General features: G+C 38.3%; 1 protein-coding gene across 3 annotated transcripts in view; it reads right to left on the bottom strand.

Moving 5' to 3' along the window:
- The window catches only part of LOC150085722 (roundabout homolog 1-like), a 1,418,757-nt gene that overhangs the window by 157,845 nt on the left and 1,245,704 nt on the right, over positions 1 to 15,208 (bottom strand). For all 3 annotated transcript variants that reach the window (XM_090374199.1, XM_090374201.1, XM_090374202.1), the window contains exon 24: positions 9,971 to 10,111. In XM_090374199.1, the coding sequence (XP_090230325.1) occupies positions 9,971 to 10,111 (141 nt within the window). The remainder of the gene's footprint in view (positions 1 to 9,970; positions 10,112 to 15,208) is intronic.

Genomic DNA, 15,208 nt, shown 5'->3' with positions numbered 1-15,208 from the left:
ACCCAACAATAAAGTCAACTGATCCTTCTCCGCTTTGAAACCTGGCATGTTTTTTTCTTCTATCAATATGAAACTTCTTTTAGGCATTCATTTCCACAAAAGTCCTGCTTCATCTATGTTAAAAACTTGAGAAGTATAACACATAATATCCCTCTTCAATAATTTTAACAAGTTCTTTTTTGAAAGTTTTGACTCCGTAATCTGCACTTGCGGCTTCTCCCTGGATTTTAAATCTATTCAACCAGCCCTTACTAGTTTTAAATGGTTTCACTTTTTTTTTTTTTTTTTTCAGGTGAGTTTTCTTCAGATCATCATATTGGCTAATCTCTCTCTCTCTCTCTCTCTCTCTTTTTTTTTTTTTTTTTTATAATGTTTAACTTAAGTGAATTCTACATGAGATATTATCTTCGATAAAATTCTAATAGCCGGCCTAGCCCTAGTTGCTTGCAGTGGAACAGCTATCTTTCCCGCTGCTAAAATTAATTCTTTATTTTTTTTTTATAATTGTTCTTATAGTTAAACTTGCAAGTCCTAAATTATGGCACACATCCGCTTGTCTTTGACCGGAATCGATTCCCTTCAAAATGTCTAATTTAATTTTCAAATTCAGTCTTTTTCTTACATTTGTAGTCTTCGTACTGCGTCCAGACGTTGCTTTTTCATTCTTATCCGCCATTATTAACTCTTTGGAAATGTAACTGCGTTGACTGCATTAATTATGATACAATGTTTGAGTAAACTGTCCGTTACGCACAATGTCTAATACTGTGCTGAATGATGACTAGACTTCGGATAAATGCATATAACACAAATATTACAAGCAATATACTTAATCATTTTTTAAAATGTTGATCTCGGAACTACGTAACATGCCACTGTACTGCAATTAAATTAGCGTGCAAGAAAATATCACTGAGCGTGGGAAAATTTCTCAAGTCGGTGTGGGAAACGTTTTAATGCTGTTTTGATATTCATTTTCAAGCTATCGACTCCATCAAATGAAACGATTTCGTTAAATATGCCAAAAATGCAATCTGTAAAAGAGCGTTATAGTGATCTGAGACAGCGCTATAGTCAGATATGGGTTATGATATAAGAACAGCATTATAGCGAATCAGCGTAAAGCGAACCGCGTTATAATGGGGGCCTGCTGTACTAATAAATAACTCTTTTTATATATGATGCACAACTTCCATTTGTAGTTGATTAGATGGATTTTATTATTCTAAATTTTTAATTTCAGATTGTGATAATAAAGGAGATATACTGCCTGAATGGCACACTTTTGGAGTTTTTTGCTATTGTAATTTTTTTTGTTATTCTTTATACATATATATATATATATATATATATATATATATATATATATATATGTGTATATATCTATCATATATGTGTATATATATATATATATATATATATATATATATATATATATATATATATATATATATATACACATATATGTGTGTGTGTACTTCATTTTATTTCTTAAAAATTAGCATCATTGCTACCAAACTGCTGGTATCCTAGCGGCATTAGACCGCTAGGATACCCATACTGGACATTCATACAGTCAATCTTGCTTTCCAAGATTGACTCTATAAATGGCATGAAATCCCAGGAATAGCTATAATAACATTGGTGCTATTACCACTCTCTGTCTACTGCTACTCTTTATTAATTGGGGAAGTTGCCCTTAATGTCATACTGCTCCAATCTAATATTTATGGTTTGACAGGTTGATGATCTTGCTCAGGTAGCTGACAAACTGAATGGGTATTTTGTATCTACATTCACATATAAGGAAGTGGAAGCCAGAAGCTTATCAAACTCTAACAGGAAGCTAAATGATTTTGTAATAACAGAGCAAAATGGAGGAGCAATTGAAGTTAAACTCAAGAAAGTACCTGCGGTGGATGGGATCTATCCAGTTTTATCAATTTTTTTTTTTTTTTTTGGTAGTTATTGGCGCATCGGCTTCTGTGGCCATAGTGCACCTCCCAAGGTTTTTTGCAGTACTTTGATCCAAGCCCGAGGCGGGATTCGAACCCGCGACCTTTGGGTTGCCAGGCAGGCGCTTTACCCACCCGGCTAGCCCGGTCGGCCTCCAGTTTTACAGACCTGTTAGTTTAACTTCTGGTCCAGGAAAATAATGGAGTCACTGGTTAAGGATGCATTGCAAGATCATCTTCGCAAGACAACAGTTATATTTTAGACACAGCATGGGTTTCTTAAGGGAGAAGTCTGGTCTGAACAATCTGATTGGATATTATGATTGTAGTCACAGGTTAAGAAGCATAGATCACACTGAGAAACATTCTACTCCATGAGCTTTGCACAATCTCTCCAGGGCCAAATTGATTGACAAGGCTTTCATCATATACTCCCTCCTATTGTGTCTTGGCAGAATTGCAGACACTTTCAAATTTAACCCTAACTTGTGACTTTTTTTCAACATTGACCTGTACTTGTTAAGTAAATCTACAGATCTCCTACTCTTAATGTCACTAGTGCCAACATATATAACAATATCACCTTTTGTTCCCTTAAAAGATGACATCTGCCGTACAACGTAATCAACTTCTGCCCCTGGTAGACATACCCTGGTCCATATTCCACCTATCCTTTTTACAAATTATATTTCCCGTCTCCCTGACAACAGAGTCACCAACAATAACAGGCTCCTTTGGGACCAGTGCATTCTATTTTGAAGATTGCCACTTTGTTGCCTGATGCACAAGAGTAAGCTCTGGCATTGAGTTGGGCAGCTGAGAGCTTGATGGTTTCCCATTTTAATTCGTTGAAGAGAATCTACCCGCCTCTTCAAACTCTCACAGATGCCCATCAGAACACTAGTTGAAGCCTAATTTCTTGACAGTCTCTGCACGTAGCACACACACACAAAGACATCCTTCTTGCCTAGATTATGTCCTTAGTCAGAATGCATTTCACGGGGCAACATTGCCACTAAAACCAGAAACTACATGACATAACCTTGGCGCTGGTGAGGGGGAGTGACTCCAACAATGATTGTGTCTTGGCAGAATTGCAGACACTTTCAAATTTAACCCTAACTCACAACTTTTTTTCAACATTGACCTGTACTTGTTAAGTAAATCTATAGATCTCCTACTCTTAATTTCATTAGTGCAAACATATATAATGATATCACCTTTTGTGCGCTTAAAAGATGACATTTGCCGTACAACGTAATCAACTTCTGCAGGAAGACATGACTCACTAGTTTTGTCGACAGGGAGTGAGAGGTGTTTAATCTTGATTGCATTGTGTGCTGTTTTATTATGTGACTTTTCAATACTAGATAAACAGTTTGTTTGTTGCTTTTCTCGTGGTTTTGCTTTAAAGTGTTGTTGGTGCATTTTAATGGAAAGATAAGTTTGTTATCTTTCCAGTTTTCTGTTGAAAGATAACTTGGAAAGGCAGTAACTGACCGGTGGAGACTCCTCAGTACGTTACTGGGAAAGGTCACGTGGCTGATCTCCAGAACATGCGTTTCTGATTGTTTGATTAGATTTTAGTGGGAAATGCTAAATTTATCGCACTGTTTAGTCGTTGTCGTGGTGCCCTCGGCTATTGTGTGTTATTGTTATTTTGTGTTCATAGTTTACAAAAGGATGGGTGTAAGACTGTAATTGAATGGTATATATGATAGCTTTGGAATACAAGTATTTTCAGTGTGGATGTTTGATAAAGTGTACCTGCCAGCATGCGAGAATTGATGAGATGAGTTATTTTTGTTTACAAGTTGTTTCTTGACGATTTGATTTTTTTCTCAATTATTGTATGAGTTGTTAGTATCAGGTTCTCTGTATAGTAGTAAGGTATGGGGGGCTGCTGCCACCCACAAAAAAATAAATTAATTTCTTTTGATGTGTATGAGCAATTATGATGTTAATTCTCTTGAAATTGTCTAGTAATGTATAGCCACAAAAGCAGAGTTAGGGGGTGACAACACTCACCAAAAAAAAAAAAAAAAAAAATTTCTGTTGACGTGCATGGGCAATTCTCATTGTTAATGCTCATGACATCATCTCGTACATCTAGTAATGTACAGCCACAAAAGCAGGGGTTTGGGAGCGGCAACCCATCAAAAGGTAAGTTTCTCTTAATTTTTTGTTACTTGTTTAAATGTAATTGCCATTTCTTTTTCTTTGTTTCAGCTTCGACATTGTGTTGTTATGTCACATGATAGTTCTTTTAATAAAATTGCCGATTTGCAGTTTATTTTTCGTCATTTCAGTTCCCACATCGTTTTGCTATGTCATGTGACATCCTCTTGAAATATCGATCGTGTGGGATACAGCTTGTTTCTTCCTCCTCGTCACTTCTCCCTCAGCTGCACAAAAGTTACATACATCATACAGTTCCTAGTTTCGGTAGCCATGTTGCCCTGTTCACTGAATTTTTACCATGTCCTGTTTGAAAGTTCTGCAAACATTTCACAAATTGCAAATTTTTTTGTGATGAATTGGAGAATGCATCCCTTTGGTTCTCCCCCAAGCCACAGTACTCCTGCTGATTTGTGCCCATTGCTTTGCTGCTCTAGTTTGGGACATGATTTCCATTTGAATATAATTGATTGGCAATGAAAATTAATAAGATTTATAAATTTAATTAATTGTCACTACTAAACTAATGTAATAGATTCCTGAATTCACTGATATGTATTACGCTATATACTTTTACATTATAATTTGTGCTAATAAGTTCAGAATATACCATATGCTATACCATAATGATCACAATGTTAAATTAGTTATATACTTAGTTAAACACAGAGATTTATTATTATTAGCCATATGGAGCAAGGAAGCCTGAGGTTTGTGCTGCAACAGCCAAAAAAAATTCCCAAGTTAGAGAGAGAGAGAGAGAGAGAGAAGTCGAAAGGAATCACGAAGAAAGAGAAGAATGATGATATCTGGCTCGGGACCCTGGGTTTGGGGTTATACATGCCTAACAAATGATTTGAAGTTAAAATTTAATTATAATATATAACAAAACTATCCAGCCTAATTGATCTGAACTTTAGCTACATATTTCCCACAATTAAATTAGAATTCCCCTATCACTCATTCTATACTATAACAATGGTGGCAAGATTCAAATGAAACAACAGTTCTACGTATGTTAAGCAGTAACCTACAAACTCTCTAGCTAAATTCAAAATAAAATTCTTCACAGTTTAGCCCTAAATAGATGTCAGATGAACTAATGAGACATAGAGCAGAAAAGAAAAAATGCATGGGAAACATATAAATTAATGGGTGACATGGAAGCCTATGATAGATATAAGCTGGTCTGTAACCAAGTCACAAAGGAGATTAGGCAGGCAAAGGCAGATTAGGAGAAATCCTTGGCAAAGGATGCAAAGAAAAACAGAAAAGAATTCTTTACCTATGTAAACTCTTAGAAGGAAAGGGATGAATCAGATTGGTCCACTGGATATTGATGATTCAACAGTTGAGGATCCTGCTCCGGTGGCTAACAAACTAAACGAGTATTTTGCATCAACATTCACACACGAGGAGTTATTCAAGAAGGGGAATGCCAGAAGTGAAGTAAACTCTGGCAGTGAGCTAGATGATTTTGTAATAACTGAGAGGAAAGTGGAGGAGAAATTCTTGAAGGTAAACATAAAAAAGGCACCCAGGGTGGATGGGATCTATCCAGTTATATTAAAGGAGGCAGCAAAGGAAGTAAGCAAACCCTTAGCCATAATTATGAGAGCTTCTTTGGACTAAGGGGAGGTACCCATAGACTGGAGATGTGCAAATATGACTCCAATTCACAAAGGAGGATCAAAGGCTGACACAAGTAATTATAGAGCTGTGAGTTTAACTTCTGTTCAAGGAAAATTAATGGAGGCACTGGTTAAATTAATGGAGGCACTGTAGGATCATCTAGACAAGACTTGTTATAGCTCGGACACAGCATGGTTTTGTTAAGAAAGTCTTGCCTGACCAACTTGATTGGATACTATGATGCAGTTTTGTTTTGTTTGTTTTGTTTTTTAGGAGCATTACCAACTGAGGCCATATTGCTCGGGGGATATGCGGTGGTCATTCCCTGACCTTTCCGCATCCTCAGTATTTGGTGGTCACGGGCTCAAACCCTGGTCTAATCAAGAAGCGTGTGCTATGCACTGCTGCTCCTGCCCACCTGGCTACGGAGGCGCCACTATAATGCAGTCACAAAAGAACTGGATGCAGGGAATAAATTTGATATTATATATTTGGATCTTAGAAAGGCTTTTAGTATTAGTATTAGTAATGGCCGCATGGTGCAAGAAAGCCTATGGCTTATGCTGCACCAGCCAAAAAAAAAAATCCGAACAAAACAATGATAAAAAATAAAAAAAAATAAAATAAAATAAATAACTAAATAATAATAATTAATAATAATAAAAAAAAAAAAAAAAAGGAAATTAAACCTATCATCCTATGCGCTTCCCTTACCCGAAAGTACTATCCAGATGACCTTTGAATTTCCCCAAACTATCGGCCTCTACCACCCATGAAGGCAACTTATTCCAGTAATTTATAACTCGCTGGCTAAAATAAAACTTCCTGCAGTCCAATCTAAACATTTCCCCCCGTAACTTGAATTTATGTCCCCTAGTTCTAGCATCATTTATAATCTTGAAAATTTTGTCCTCATTCATTTTACTGATGCCTCTCAGAGCCTTAAACACCTCAATCAAATCTCCTCTAAGGTGTCTAGTTTCCAAACTCTGCAACCCACATATTCGAAGTCTTTCTTCATAAGGACACCCTTTTGCCGATCTCACCAGGCGAGTTACCCTTCTTTGCACCCTTTCAAGAAGCACAATGTCTTTCTTTAGGTGCGGTCTCCATACTTGAACACAGTATTCCAAGTGTGGTCTAACATAAGCCTTATATAATGGGATTATCACGTCCCTATCTCTACTTGCAAAAGTTGATAGATCATTGATAAGACACCATGGGCCTTCCTTGCAACCTGTTTACAATGCTCAGAGAATTTCATGTCTGACCGTATTGTAACACCCAAGTCCCTTTCCTCCAGTACCGGGTTTAGTTGAACTCCACCAAGTGAATAAATTTTTTTGGGATTACTGTTTCCCAGGTGTAATACCTTACACTTTGTTGGATTAAAGCACAGCTGCCATTTTGCTGACCATTCCTGAAGTCTATCTAGGTCTCTCTGAAGAAGCTCAGCTTGACAGTGATCATTAACTACTCTACCAATTTTAACATCATCTGCAAATTTAGACATCATGCCCTCTATCCCTTCATCAATGTCATTTATGAAAATTAAAAACAACAGTGGTCCTAATACTGATCCTTGGGGAACCCCACTTCTTACATCAACCCAATCTGAGGAATAGCCATTTATCACAACCCTCTGCCTCCTGCCCTGAAGCCATCCTTCTATCCATCTAAGGATTTTCCTAGTGATTTCAACCTGTTCCAGCTTATAAAGCAACCGCTCATGTGGGACTGAGTCAAAAGCTTTGCTGAAATCTAAATAAACAATGTCGAAATTATTTCCTAAATCCAGCTCGTGAGTGACCCTTTCGAAATAGTGAACCAGATTTGTTAAACATGATTTTCCCTTTACAAAACCATGCTGAGTATCCTTGAGAATTTCAATTCGATCCAAATGATCCTGAATTCCACACTTGACCATTGCCTCCATGATTTTCCCTACTACTGAAGTCAGACTGACAGGTTGATAATTTCCAACTTCACTTTTAGAGCCACCCTTATGTATGGGAGATACAATTGCACTTTTCCAATCCAAGGGAATCTCCCCAGAGTCTAGTGATGCTCGCATAATTAGCCTCAATGGTTCACTGCACTCGCTTGATACTGTTTTGATACTGTTGCACATGGAAAACTGCTGCACAAATTGGAGCAGTGTGGCATTGGAGGAAAATTGCTGCTAGGGATAAAGGGATGGTTGAGGTGGAGAAGACAGAGAGTGGTAATCAATGGACACTGCTCATCGTGGACTGATGTTATTAGTGGAGTACTCCAGGTTTCAGTGTTGGGTACATTGATGTTTTCTGTATTTATTAATGATATCTAGGATGGTATATCAGGGTTAATGTCCAAGTTTGTAGACACTACGAAGGGCAGCAGGGTTGCTAATGGCAGTGAAGACAGTATGCTACTCCAACTGGATCTAGTACATTGAAAGTGGTAGAGAATGAAAAGGACTTGGGGATAATTGTGCAGGCAGATATGAAGTTTTCTGAGAAGTGCAGACAGGCTGCAAGAGTAGCTCATGGTGTCTTGTCAATGATATACAGAGATTTTTCTAGCAGGGATAAGGAGGTGATTATTCCCTTGTATAAAGGCAATGGTCAGGCCACACCTTCAGTACTGTATACAGGTCTGGAGGCCTCATTTCAAGAAGGATGTAAAGCTGCTGGAACGAGTACAAAGAGTGCAACAATATTAGTGAATGGAACAAAGGGTTTCTCTTACGAAGAAAGGCTTAAGTTTTGCAAATTACAGTGTCTGGAGACTAGGCCCCGGTGAGGTGATCTGATAGAGGTGTATAAAGCCTTGAATGGTTTGAGTATGCTCAATGCCGATGAGATTCTTCCTCTTGCTCAGAATAATCACCTGAGAGGGCATAAATTCAAATTGAGGAAAGACAGATGTAGGATAGATGTGCGGAAGTTTTCCTTTAGCCAGCTGGCGGTTGGTTGGTGGAACAGACTTCCATCCTTTGTTGTGGAAGTTGATAGTCTAAACAAATTTAAGGCTGAGCTGGACAGGTACTTGATACAAATGGAGGGGTGAAATGGGAGTGGTTTTTTTTTTTTTTTTTTTTGGCTGATGCTGATAGTTTGCTTTCTTGCATCACATGCCTCTACTAATGCTAAAAATATTGAGCGTGACTAGGACTATAAATCTAATTATAGAGAATGATTTAATATGACAGTTAAGTCAATAAAATGGGAAAAGTCTTCAAAAATTTATCAATTTCTTGGAGCTGGAAATTCACTGCTTGCACTTTGATACTCTCTCACCACCTATGATATTAAATTTGACAGTGCAGGAATTCTAGGTTAAAAGTCACTTCCAGTGAATGTACAAATTCTAGAACCAGTCAAACTAAATGTTATTTACCAATGGCAGATATAAAATGTAGATGTAAAATGCCAACTAGTTTGGGATAACATTATGCTCTATGGCAAAATGGTCACTGGTTTTGCTGCTAAGCTTCAATGGCTGGAAACACCCATCAACTAATCACAGTCAATGGTGATTTTATTGCATGGTAAAACCCATGCCCCACGATGACTGTTTTACATGCTTCTGAATGACAATAGTGATTACTTTCTCATTGCCAATGAAGTTTTCACATTGTGTTTCTGAATGATAGCAACTGAAAAGCAAAATATCAATTTCCTGTTCCAAAAATCTAACCAATCCTCCAAATTACTTAGAATTTTGGAAGAGGAAAATCAATCTGTTTGGGATGATTCTTGAAGCAAAAAACGTTTTAAAGAATTGGACAAAGAAAGTGAAAACTTTAACTTGTTTTAACAGAATGTTTGATTAATGAGAAATTTACGTGTTTACTAATAAGTAAAGTAATAGTAAAGTAAAGTGCAGCCATTATCAACCCACTGCAGGATGGAAGCCTCCTCAACAATTCATGCTGAGGGAACTTAACATTCCATTACTATTAAGTAATGGAATGTTAAGTCATCAGCTGATTTTATAAATTAAACTCTTGTCAGTAAGTGCAAACATTTGTTCTAAGCAAGTCATATTTTTATAAAATGAGAACAAAAAATCAGATTTTAAATTCAATTTTATCTGTCTTCTCAAAAACTTTAATTCAACAATGCCATTTATAATGTATTGCTAAATTAAAATTTCCCTGTTGCCATTTTAAAATTTCTTGCCCATAATTAATTTAAACCACAAAATAAATCTATACTAACCATGACTTGGTGCATAGTCTGTGTCTCCAGCTACACTGGAATCTGGAGTGTGCCCTGTATTTGTCAAAAATATATCACCAGAAGCATACAGAGGTAAGCCCTCTGCATCTGACTCCCCATCTAAATGATGGTATGGAACACCTAAAGAAACAATGAAAAAGTACTGAACAAGTATACTAATACTAATACTGATACCTACTATGTTGTCTCTATAAGATCTGGTTTTTTAATATTCAGTTTATTTTAGTGTGTATGTTGTTTGGCAGTCAGTATACCAGTGCTGCAGTTATCAATGTGCTGTGCACTTTTTATTGAAGTTTATGGCACAATCTCACAAATATATGAATTTGCATCCTATCATCCTCCTAATTGACCTGGCATAGTTCTACACCGGAAATGTTTGACTTGCTAATGTGCTGTGCACTTTTTATTGAAGTTTATGGCACAATCTCACAAATATATGAATTTGCATCCTATCATCCTCCTAATTGACCTGGCATAGTTCTACACCCGAAATGTTTGACTTGCTAATTCCCTCCATTCCCCATGGATGGGACTGTTGCTGATGTAGCAGGTACAACTGCCATCATGCAGGATCATTTATTTCCGATGAAGAACCTCACTCTTTGGTGTAGATTAACCACTAACTCTTATGATAACTTGATTTACATAAAGTTATTAATTTTATCACACATTTCTTATTTGTTAAGTTTTATAAGAATTGCTACAAAATGTGTAATCAAATTAACAACTTTACGTAAATCAAGTCACCATAATTCATGTCTTTACAGTCACTGAAAACATGGTACAGGAAGTACCACAAAACACTCAAGAATAATCCGTAATTCTTTAAGAAATTAAAGCCAGATTACACTCTACGCAGGTTATTTTGCCAATTTCCAATACTACAAACTACAGTAAAAATTCCATGCCCTGCGTAGAATTACATCTCTGGAATTGAGGGACTGCCTGTCTCTGCCAATGCAGGATTTACTGCAGACCCCTATCTCTCAGGGGTGGGATTGTAGCACTATCTTGCTTGCCTCATAGAGAGTGGGATTAGCAACTAATGTTGACAAAGTAACCTCACCTTTCATTCTGGTCTCACTGTTGCTGGCTGCTGAGCTCTCCAGGCAATGGATTTTCTGACAATGAACGCTCTGCCTCTGGTGTGGAATATTCATTTGGGACAAATTACCAGGTTTTTCTTCTTTCTTTTGTCATTCTAAACCTCTTTTCTTTCTCCCATTTAAGGGGCATCCTTACTTCATTCCAGGGCTCAAAATACAAAATGGAACATTTGTTAAAGAAAATCTTATTCTTAATAATCAAGTAGGCACATGCCATGACCAATGCATGCAATAAACTGGAAGAATTCTCTAGTGCACTCTAGCTCATTCCAAGACCTGTTTCCTTACTATCTGCTACAGAATGTCTTCCCAGTTAGAGACCTGGGAGGTCCTTGAGGTTGTCACAGATATTCTCTCAGATATGCCAGACAAGCTGTACCTGCTACCTGGGAGTCTAAAACACTGATGGAACTGATATTCAGGTGACACTCAAGTCAAGTGGACCCAATTTCAGCGAAGTCCGGACGGTCTGTGACAGCCAAATCCTCTGCTTGCACCTTCACGATGGTGGGACTGTTAGTAATCCTGGGTATAACCTCTATGAACAAGTACATGGTGGGTGACAACCCAGGTGTGAACCAACGTAAGTAGGGGTCGAGGTGTGGCGCCCACACCACATGGAGGAATGACGCCCCTCTATGTTACCAGGCAGTACTAGGTGGTAGATGACTCTCATCAACCGGTGAAATACCACCACTTTGCTTATTAGAGGCTTGAAGTGGTGGAATCCATGTTAAGTCTCTAGAGCTAAGTTCCGGTCAACACTTCCCTATCTCGTCCATCATGCAGTATGATTAATGACTTTTGAGGTTATGATGAACATCGTGGTGAGATCCAATATTCCTTACATTTCGAGGGTACAGCTCTAAAACGGTGTTCACAGGCCGGCCGCTAGTTAGTACACCGGACCGAACCTATTGGTAACTCTCTAGGAGGCTTCTGGATCAGCTAGTGTATAATCTTGCTACCTCTACTCTGCCAGAGAGTGACTGGAGGGAGTCCGAGTAGTGTGTATGCGGGAAGCATTGTCGAGGCCACATTATGTCAAGGATCTGGGTATATTCTTAACACATGTACGCTATATCCAAAAATTTCATTACTTCATACAGCATGTCCCACCTACTTTTTCTTATTATTGAATACACCATGAATTGTCAAACCATTAGAGCAAGCTTATCTGTGAAAAGATCTAAACCTCCCAAGGACTTCCTAATTCATTTCACAAATATACGTGGTCTCAATTCTAATCTCAACGATGTCCATTTCCACTTGCAGTCTGCCAAACCCCATGTACTTTTTCTGACAGAATCTCAGTTATCGGTTGATTAAAATACTGCTCATCTCAGATGCCCAAATTATTCGCTGTATGATTCCTTTCGCCTCAAAGGTGGTACTTGTGCATATGTCCGTTCTGATATTCCCTGTCAGAGACTTGGCAATTTGGAATCTCCTCTCTTTGATCTTCTCTGGCTTAAAATCTCTCTACCTCATTGTGTCAAATTCATCTGTTGTCTCTACCGTTCTCCCAACTCCACTAATCACTTGGAGCTCTTTGACTTCCTCTCTTTGCAACTTGACTTACTCCAGTCCAACTTTCCTAACAGTGAGGTAATTTTCCTTGGTGATTTTAATGTTCACAACATCAGCTGGCTTCCATTTTCTAGTCACACCAACCCAGCAGGTCGAGATGCTGAGGCTTTTGCAATTACTAATGACCTAGCACAGATTGTTCATTTACCTACAAGAATACCGGACAATCCTAATCATACAGTCAATACGCTTGATCTTTTTCTCACAAACAACCCTTCTAAGTACACGGTTGAAGTGAGAGGTGCTCTAGGGACTTCAGATCACAACTTGGTGATTGTCTCTTCTCCAATGGAACCTTTATCTCATGGCTATTCCCAACCTCGTGTTGTTTTGCATTACAAGAATGCAAAATGGGATGACCTGCAAGACTTCTTTCTACTTTTCCTTGGTCAGATTACTGTTTCAAAACTTCTGATGTCAACGTTTGATCCAATCGTGTCAGTGAAATTATTCGTGCAGGAATGGAATCCTTTATCCCACACTCCACTTTAAAATCTCGTCCTTTATCTAAACCTTGGTTTTCCAATAAATGTGCTAAGGCTGTTCAAGAGAAGAAGGTTGCATATCGTAATTGGCTTGTTTCTAATTCTTTAGTTTCATTTTCTGCCTACACCAAAGCTCGCAACAATTGTAAAGCAGTTATTAATCAGTCCAAACTAGAGTTCGAACAGGCTAAGAGCAGAAAACTTGCTTCTTGCCCTAATGGTAGCCGAGCATTCTGGTCTCTTGCCAAAGCTATTGGCAGCAACTTTTGCCCATCTCTGCTCCCACCTCTGTCCAAACCAAATGGTTCTGTTGTCCCTTCAGCCAAGAATAAAGCTGACCTGCTAGCATCCCATTTTTCTTCAAGCTCATGTATTAATGATCTTGGTAAAACACCTCCCACCATTCCCAACACACTCCATTCAATGCCTCCTGTGGTCTTCCGTCAAAAGGATATCAGAAGGATTTTGATGAATCTTGATGCCAAGAAAGCTCCAGGTCCTGATTGTATTTCTCCACTTGTTCTCAAAACCTGTGCTCCTGAACTTACTCCTATTCTTTGCCGCCTTTTTTTACTTTCTTATTCCAAAGGTGTTTTTCCTTCTGCTTGGAAATTTGCTCATATCCAGCCAGTTCCTAAAAAGGGTGACAAATTCCTCCCATCCAATTATCGTCCCATTGCAATTACTTCTACTCTTTCTAAAGTAATGGAGAAATAAATTAACCGCCAACTATTAAACTACCTAGAAACCTTCCATCTGATCAATGATCACCAGTATGGATTCCGTCAGTGTCGATCCACTGGTGATATTCTGGCTTATGTTACCCATTTATGGACTAATTCAATGGAAAGGTTCGGTGAAACACAAGTAGTTGCTCTTGACATATCAAAGGCTTTTGATCGTGTTTGGCATAAAGGTCTTCTAAACAAGCTTCCATCTTATGGTTTGCCAACTGTTTTAGTAATTGGTTATCCAGTTTTCTCTCTGATCGCTCACTGAGGGTAATGGTAGATGGCTCTCTGTCTTCTAACTTCTCCACTAATGCCGGTGTCCCCCAAGGTTCAGTTCTTTCCCCCACTCTTTTCCTCTTGTATATCAATGACCTTCTTCCATTGACTGGAAATCCTATCCATAGTTTTGCCGATGATAGCACACTGCATTCAACTTTCCATTTTGAGAAACCTTGTCCTGCTCAATCAGCTTCAACTTCTTGAAAATCTGCTACCAATTCCTTAAATGCCGATCTTCAGGTAATTCTCCAGTGGGGCAAAGACAACTTAGTTGATTTAAACCCTTCTAAAACTCAGTCTTGTCTTATATCTCACAAAAAGGATTCTTCTGCTCCTATGCTTATCTTTAGTGACACTCCGATTTCTAGGCAAAATGATATATCACTTTTGGAGATTACTCTGACTTCTAATCTCTCTTGGCACAAGCAGATTACAAATATTGCTTCCTCTGCATCTAAAAAACTTGGTTTTCTCTTTCGCTCTCGGCGTTACTTTTCTTCCAAACAGCTGCTCACTCTGTATAAATCGCAAATCCACCCTGCCATGGAATATTGTTCCCACATCTGGGGTAGTGCCCCCAAAACCTCTCTCAGGCTTCTTGATTCCATTCAGAAGAGGGCAGTTAGGTTAATTAATGATTCATCTCTAACAGAGTCTCTCCACTCGCTTTCTCATAGATGCACTGTTTCTGCTGTATGCCTCTTCTACAGATACTTCCATGGGCACTGTTCTTCTGAATTGGCTTCTATAATTCCCGCTCTCTCTTTCAAAACAGTCCGAACACGTGCCACCACCAGCCAACATCCATTTACTGTCCAACTTCAAACCCACAGAACCAACTTTTCATCTTCCTCATTATTCATTCAACTGCCGTTTTCTGGAACAGCCTTCCTTCATACGTATTTCCTGAAAATTACAATCTACAGAAGTTCAAGTCCAATGTCAACATATATCTTCTTTCCTCTTCTCAACCTCCAACCCAAGCACGGTACTAAGTACTATAGGTTCTAATACCTCTGGTGT

The sequence above is a fragment of the Mastigoproctus giganteus genome, chromosome 5 (genome assembly GCF_048544385.1).
Source record: "Mastigoproctus giganteus isolate SK-2022 chromosome 5, ASM4854438v1, whole genome shotgun sequence".
Lineage (NCBI taxonomy): Eukaryota > Metazoa > Arthropoda > Arachnida > Uropygi > Thelyphonidae > Mastigoproctus > Mastigoproctus giganteus.
This window is presented reverse-complemented; position numbering and strand designations above follow the sequence as displayed.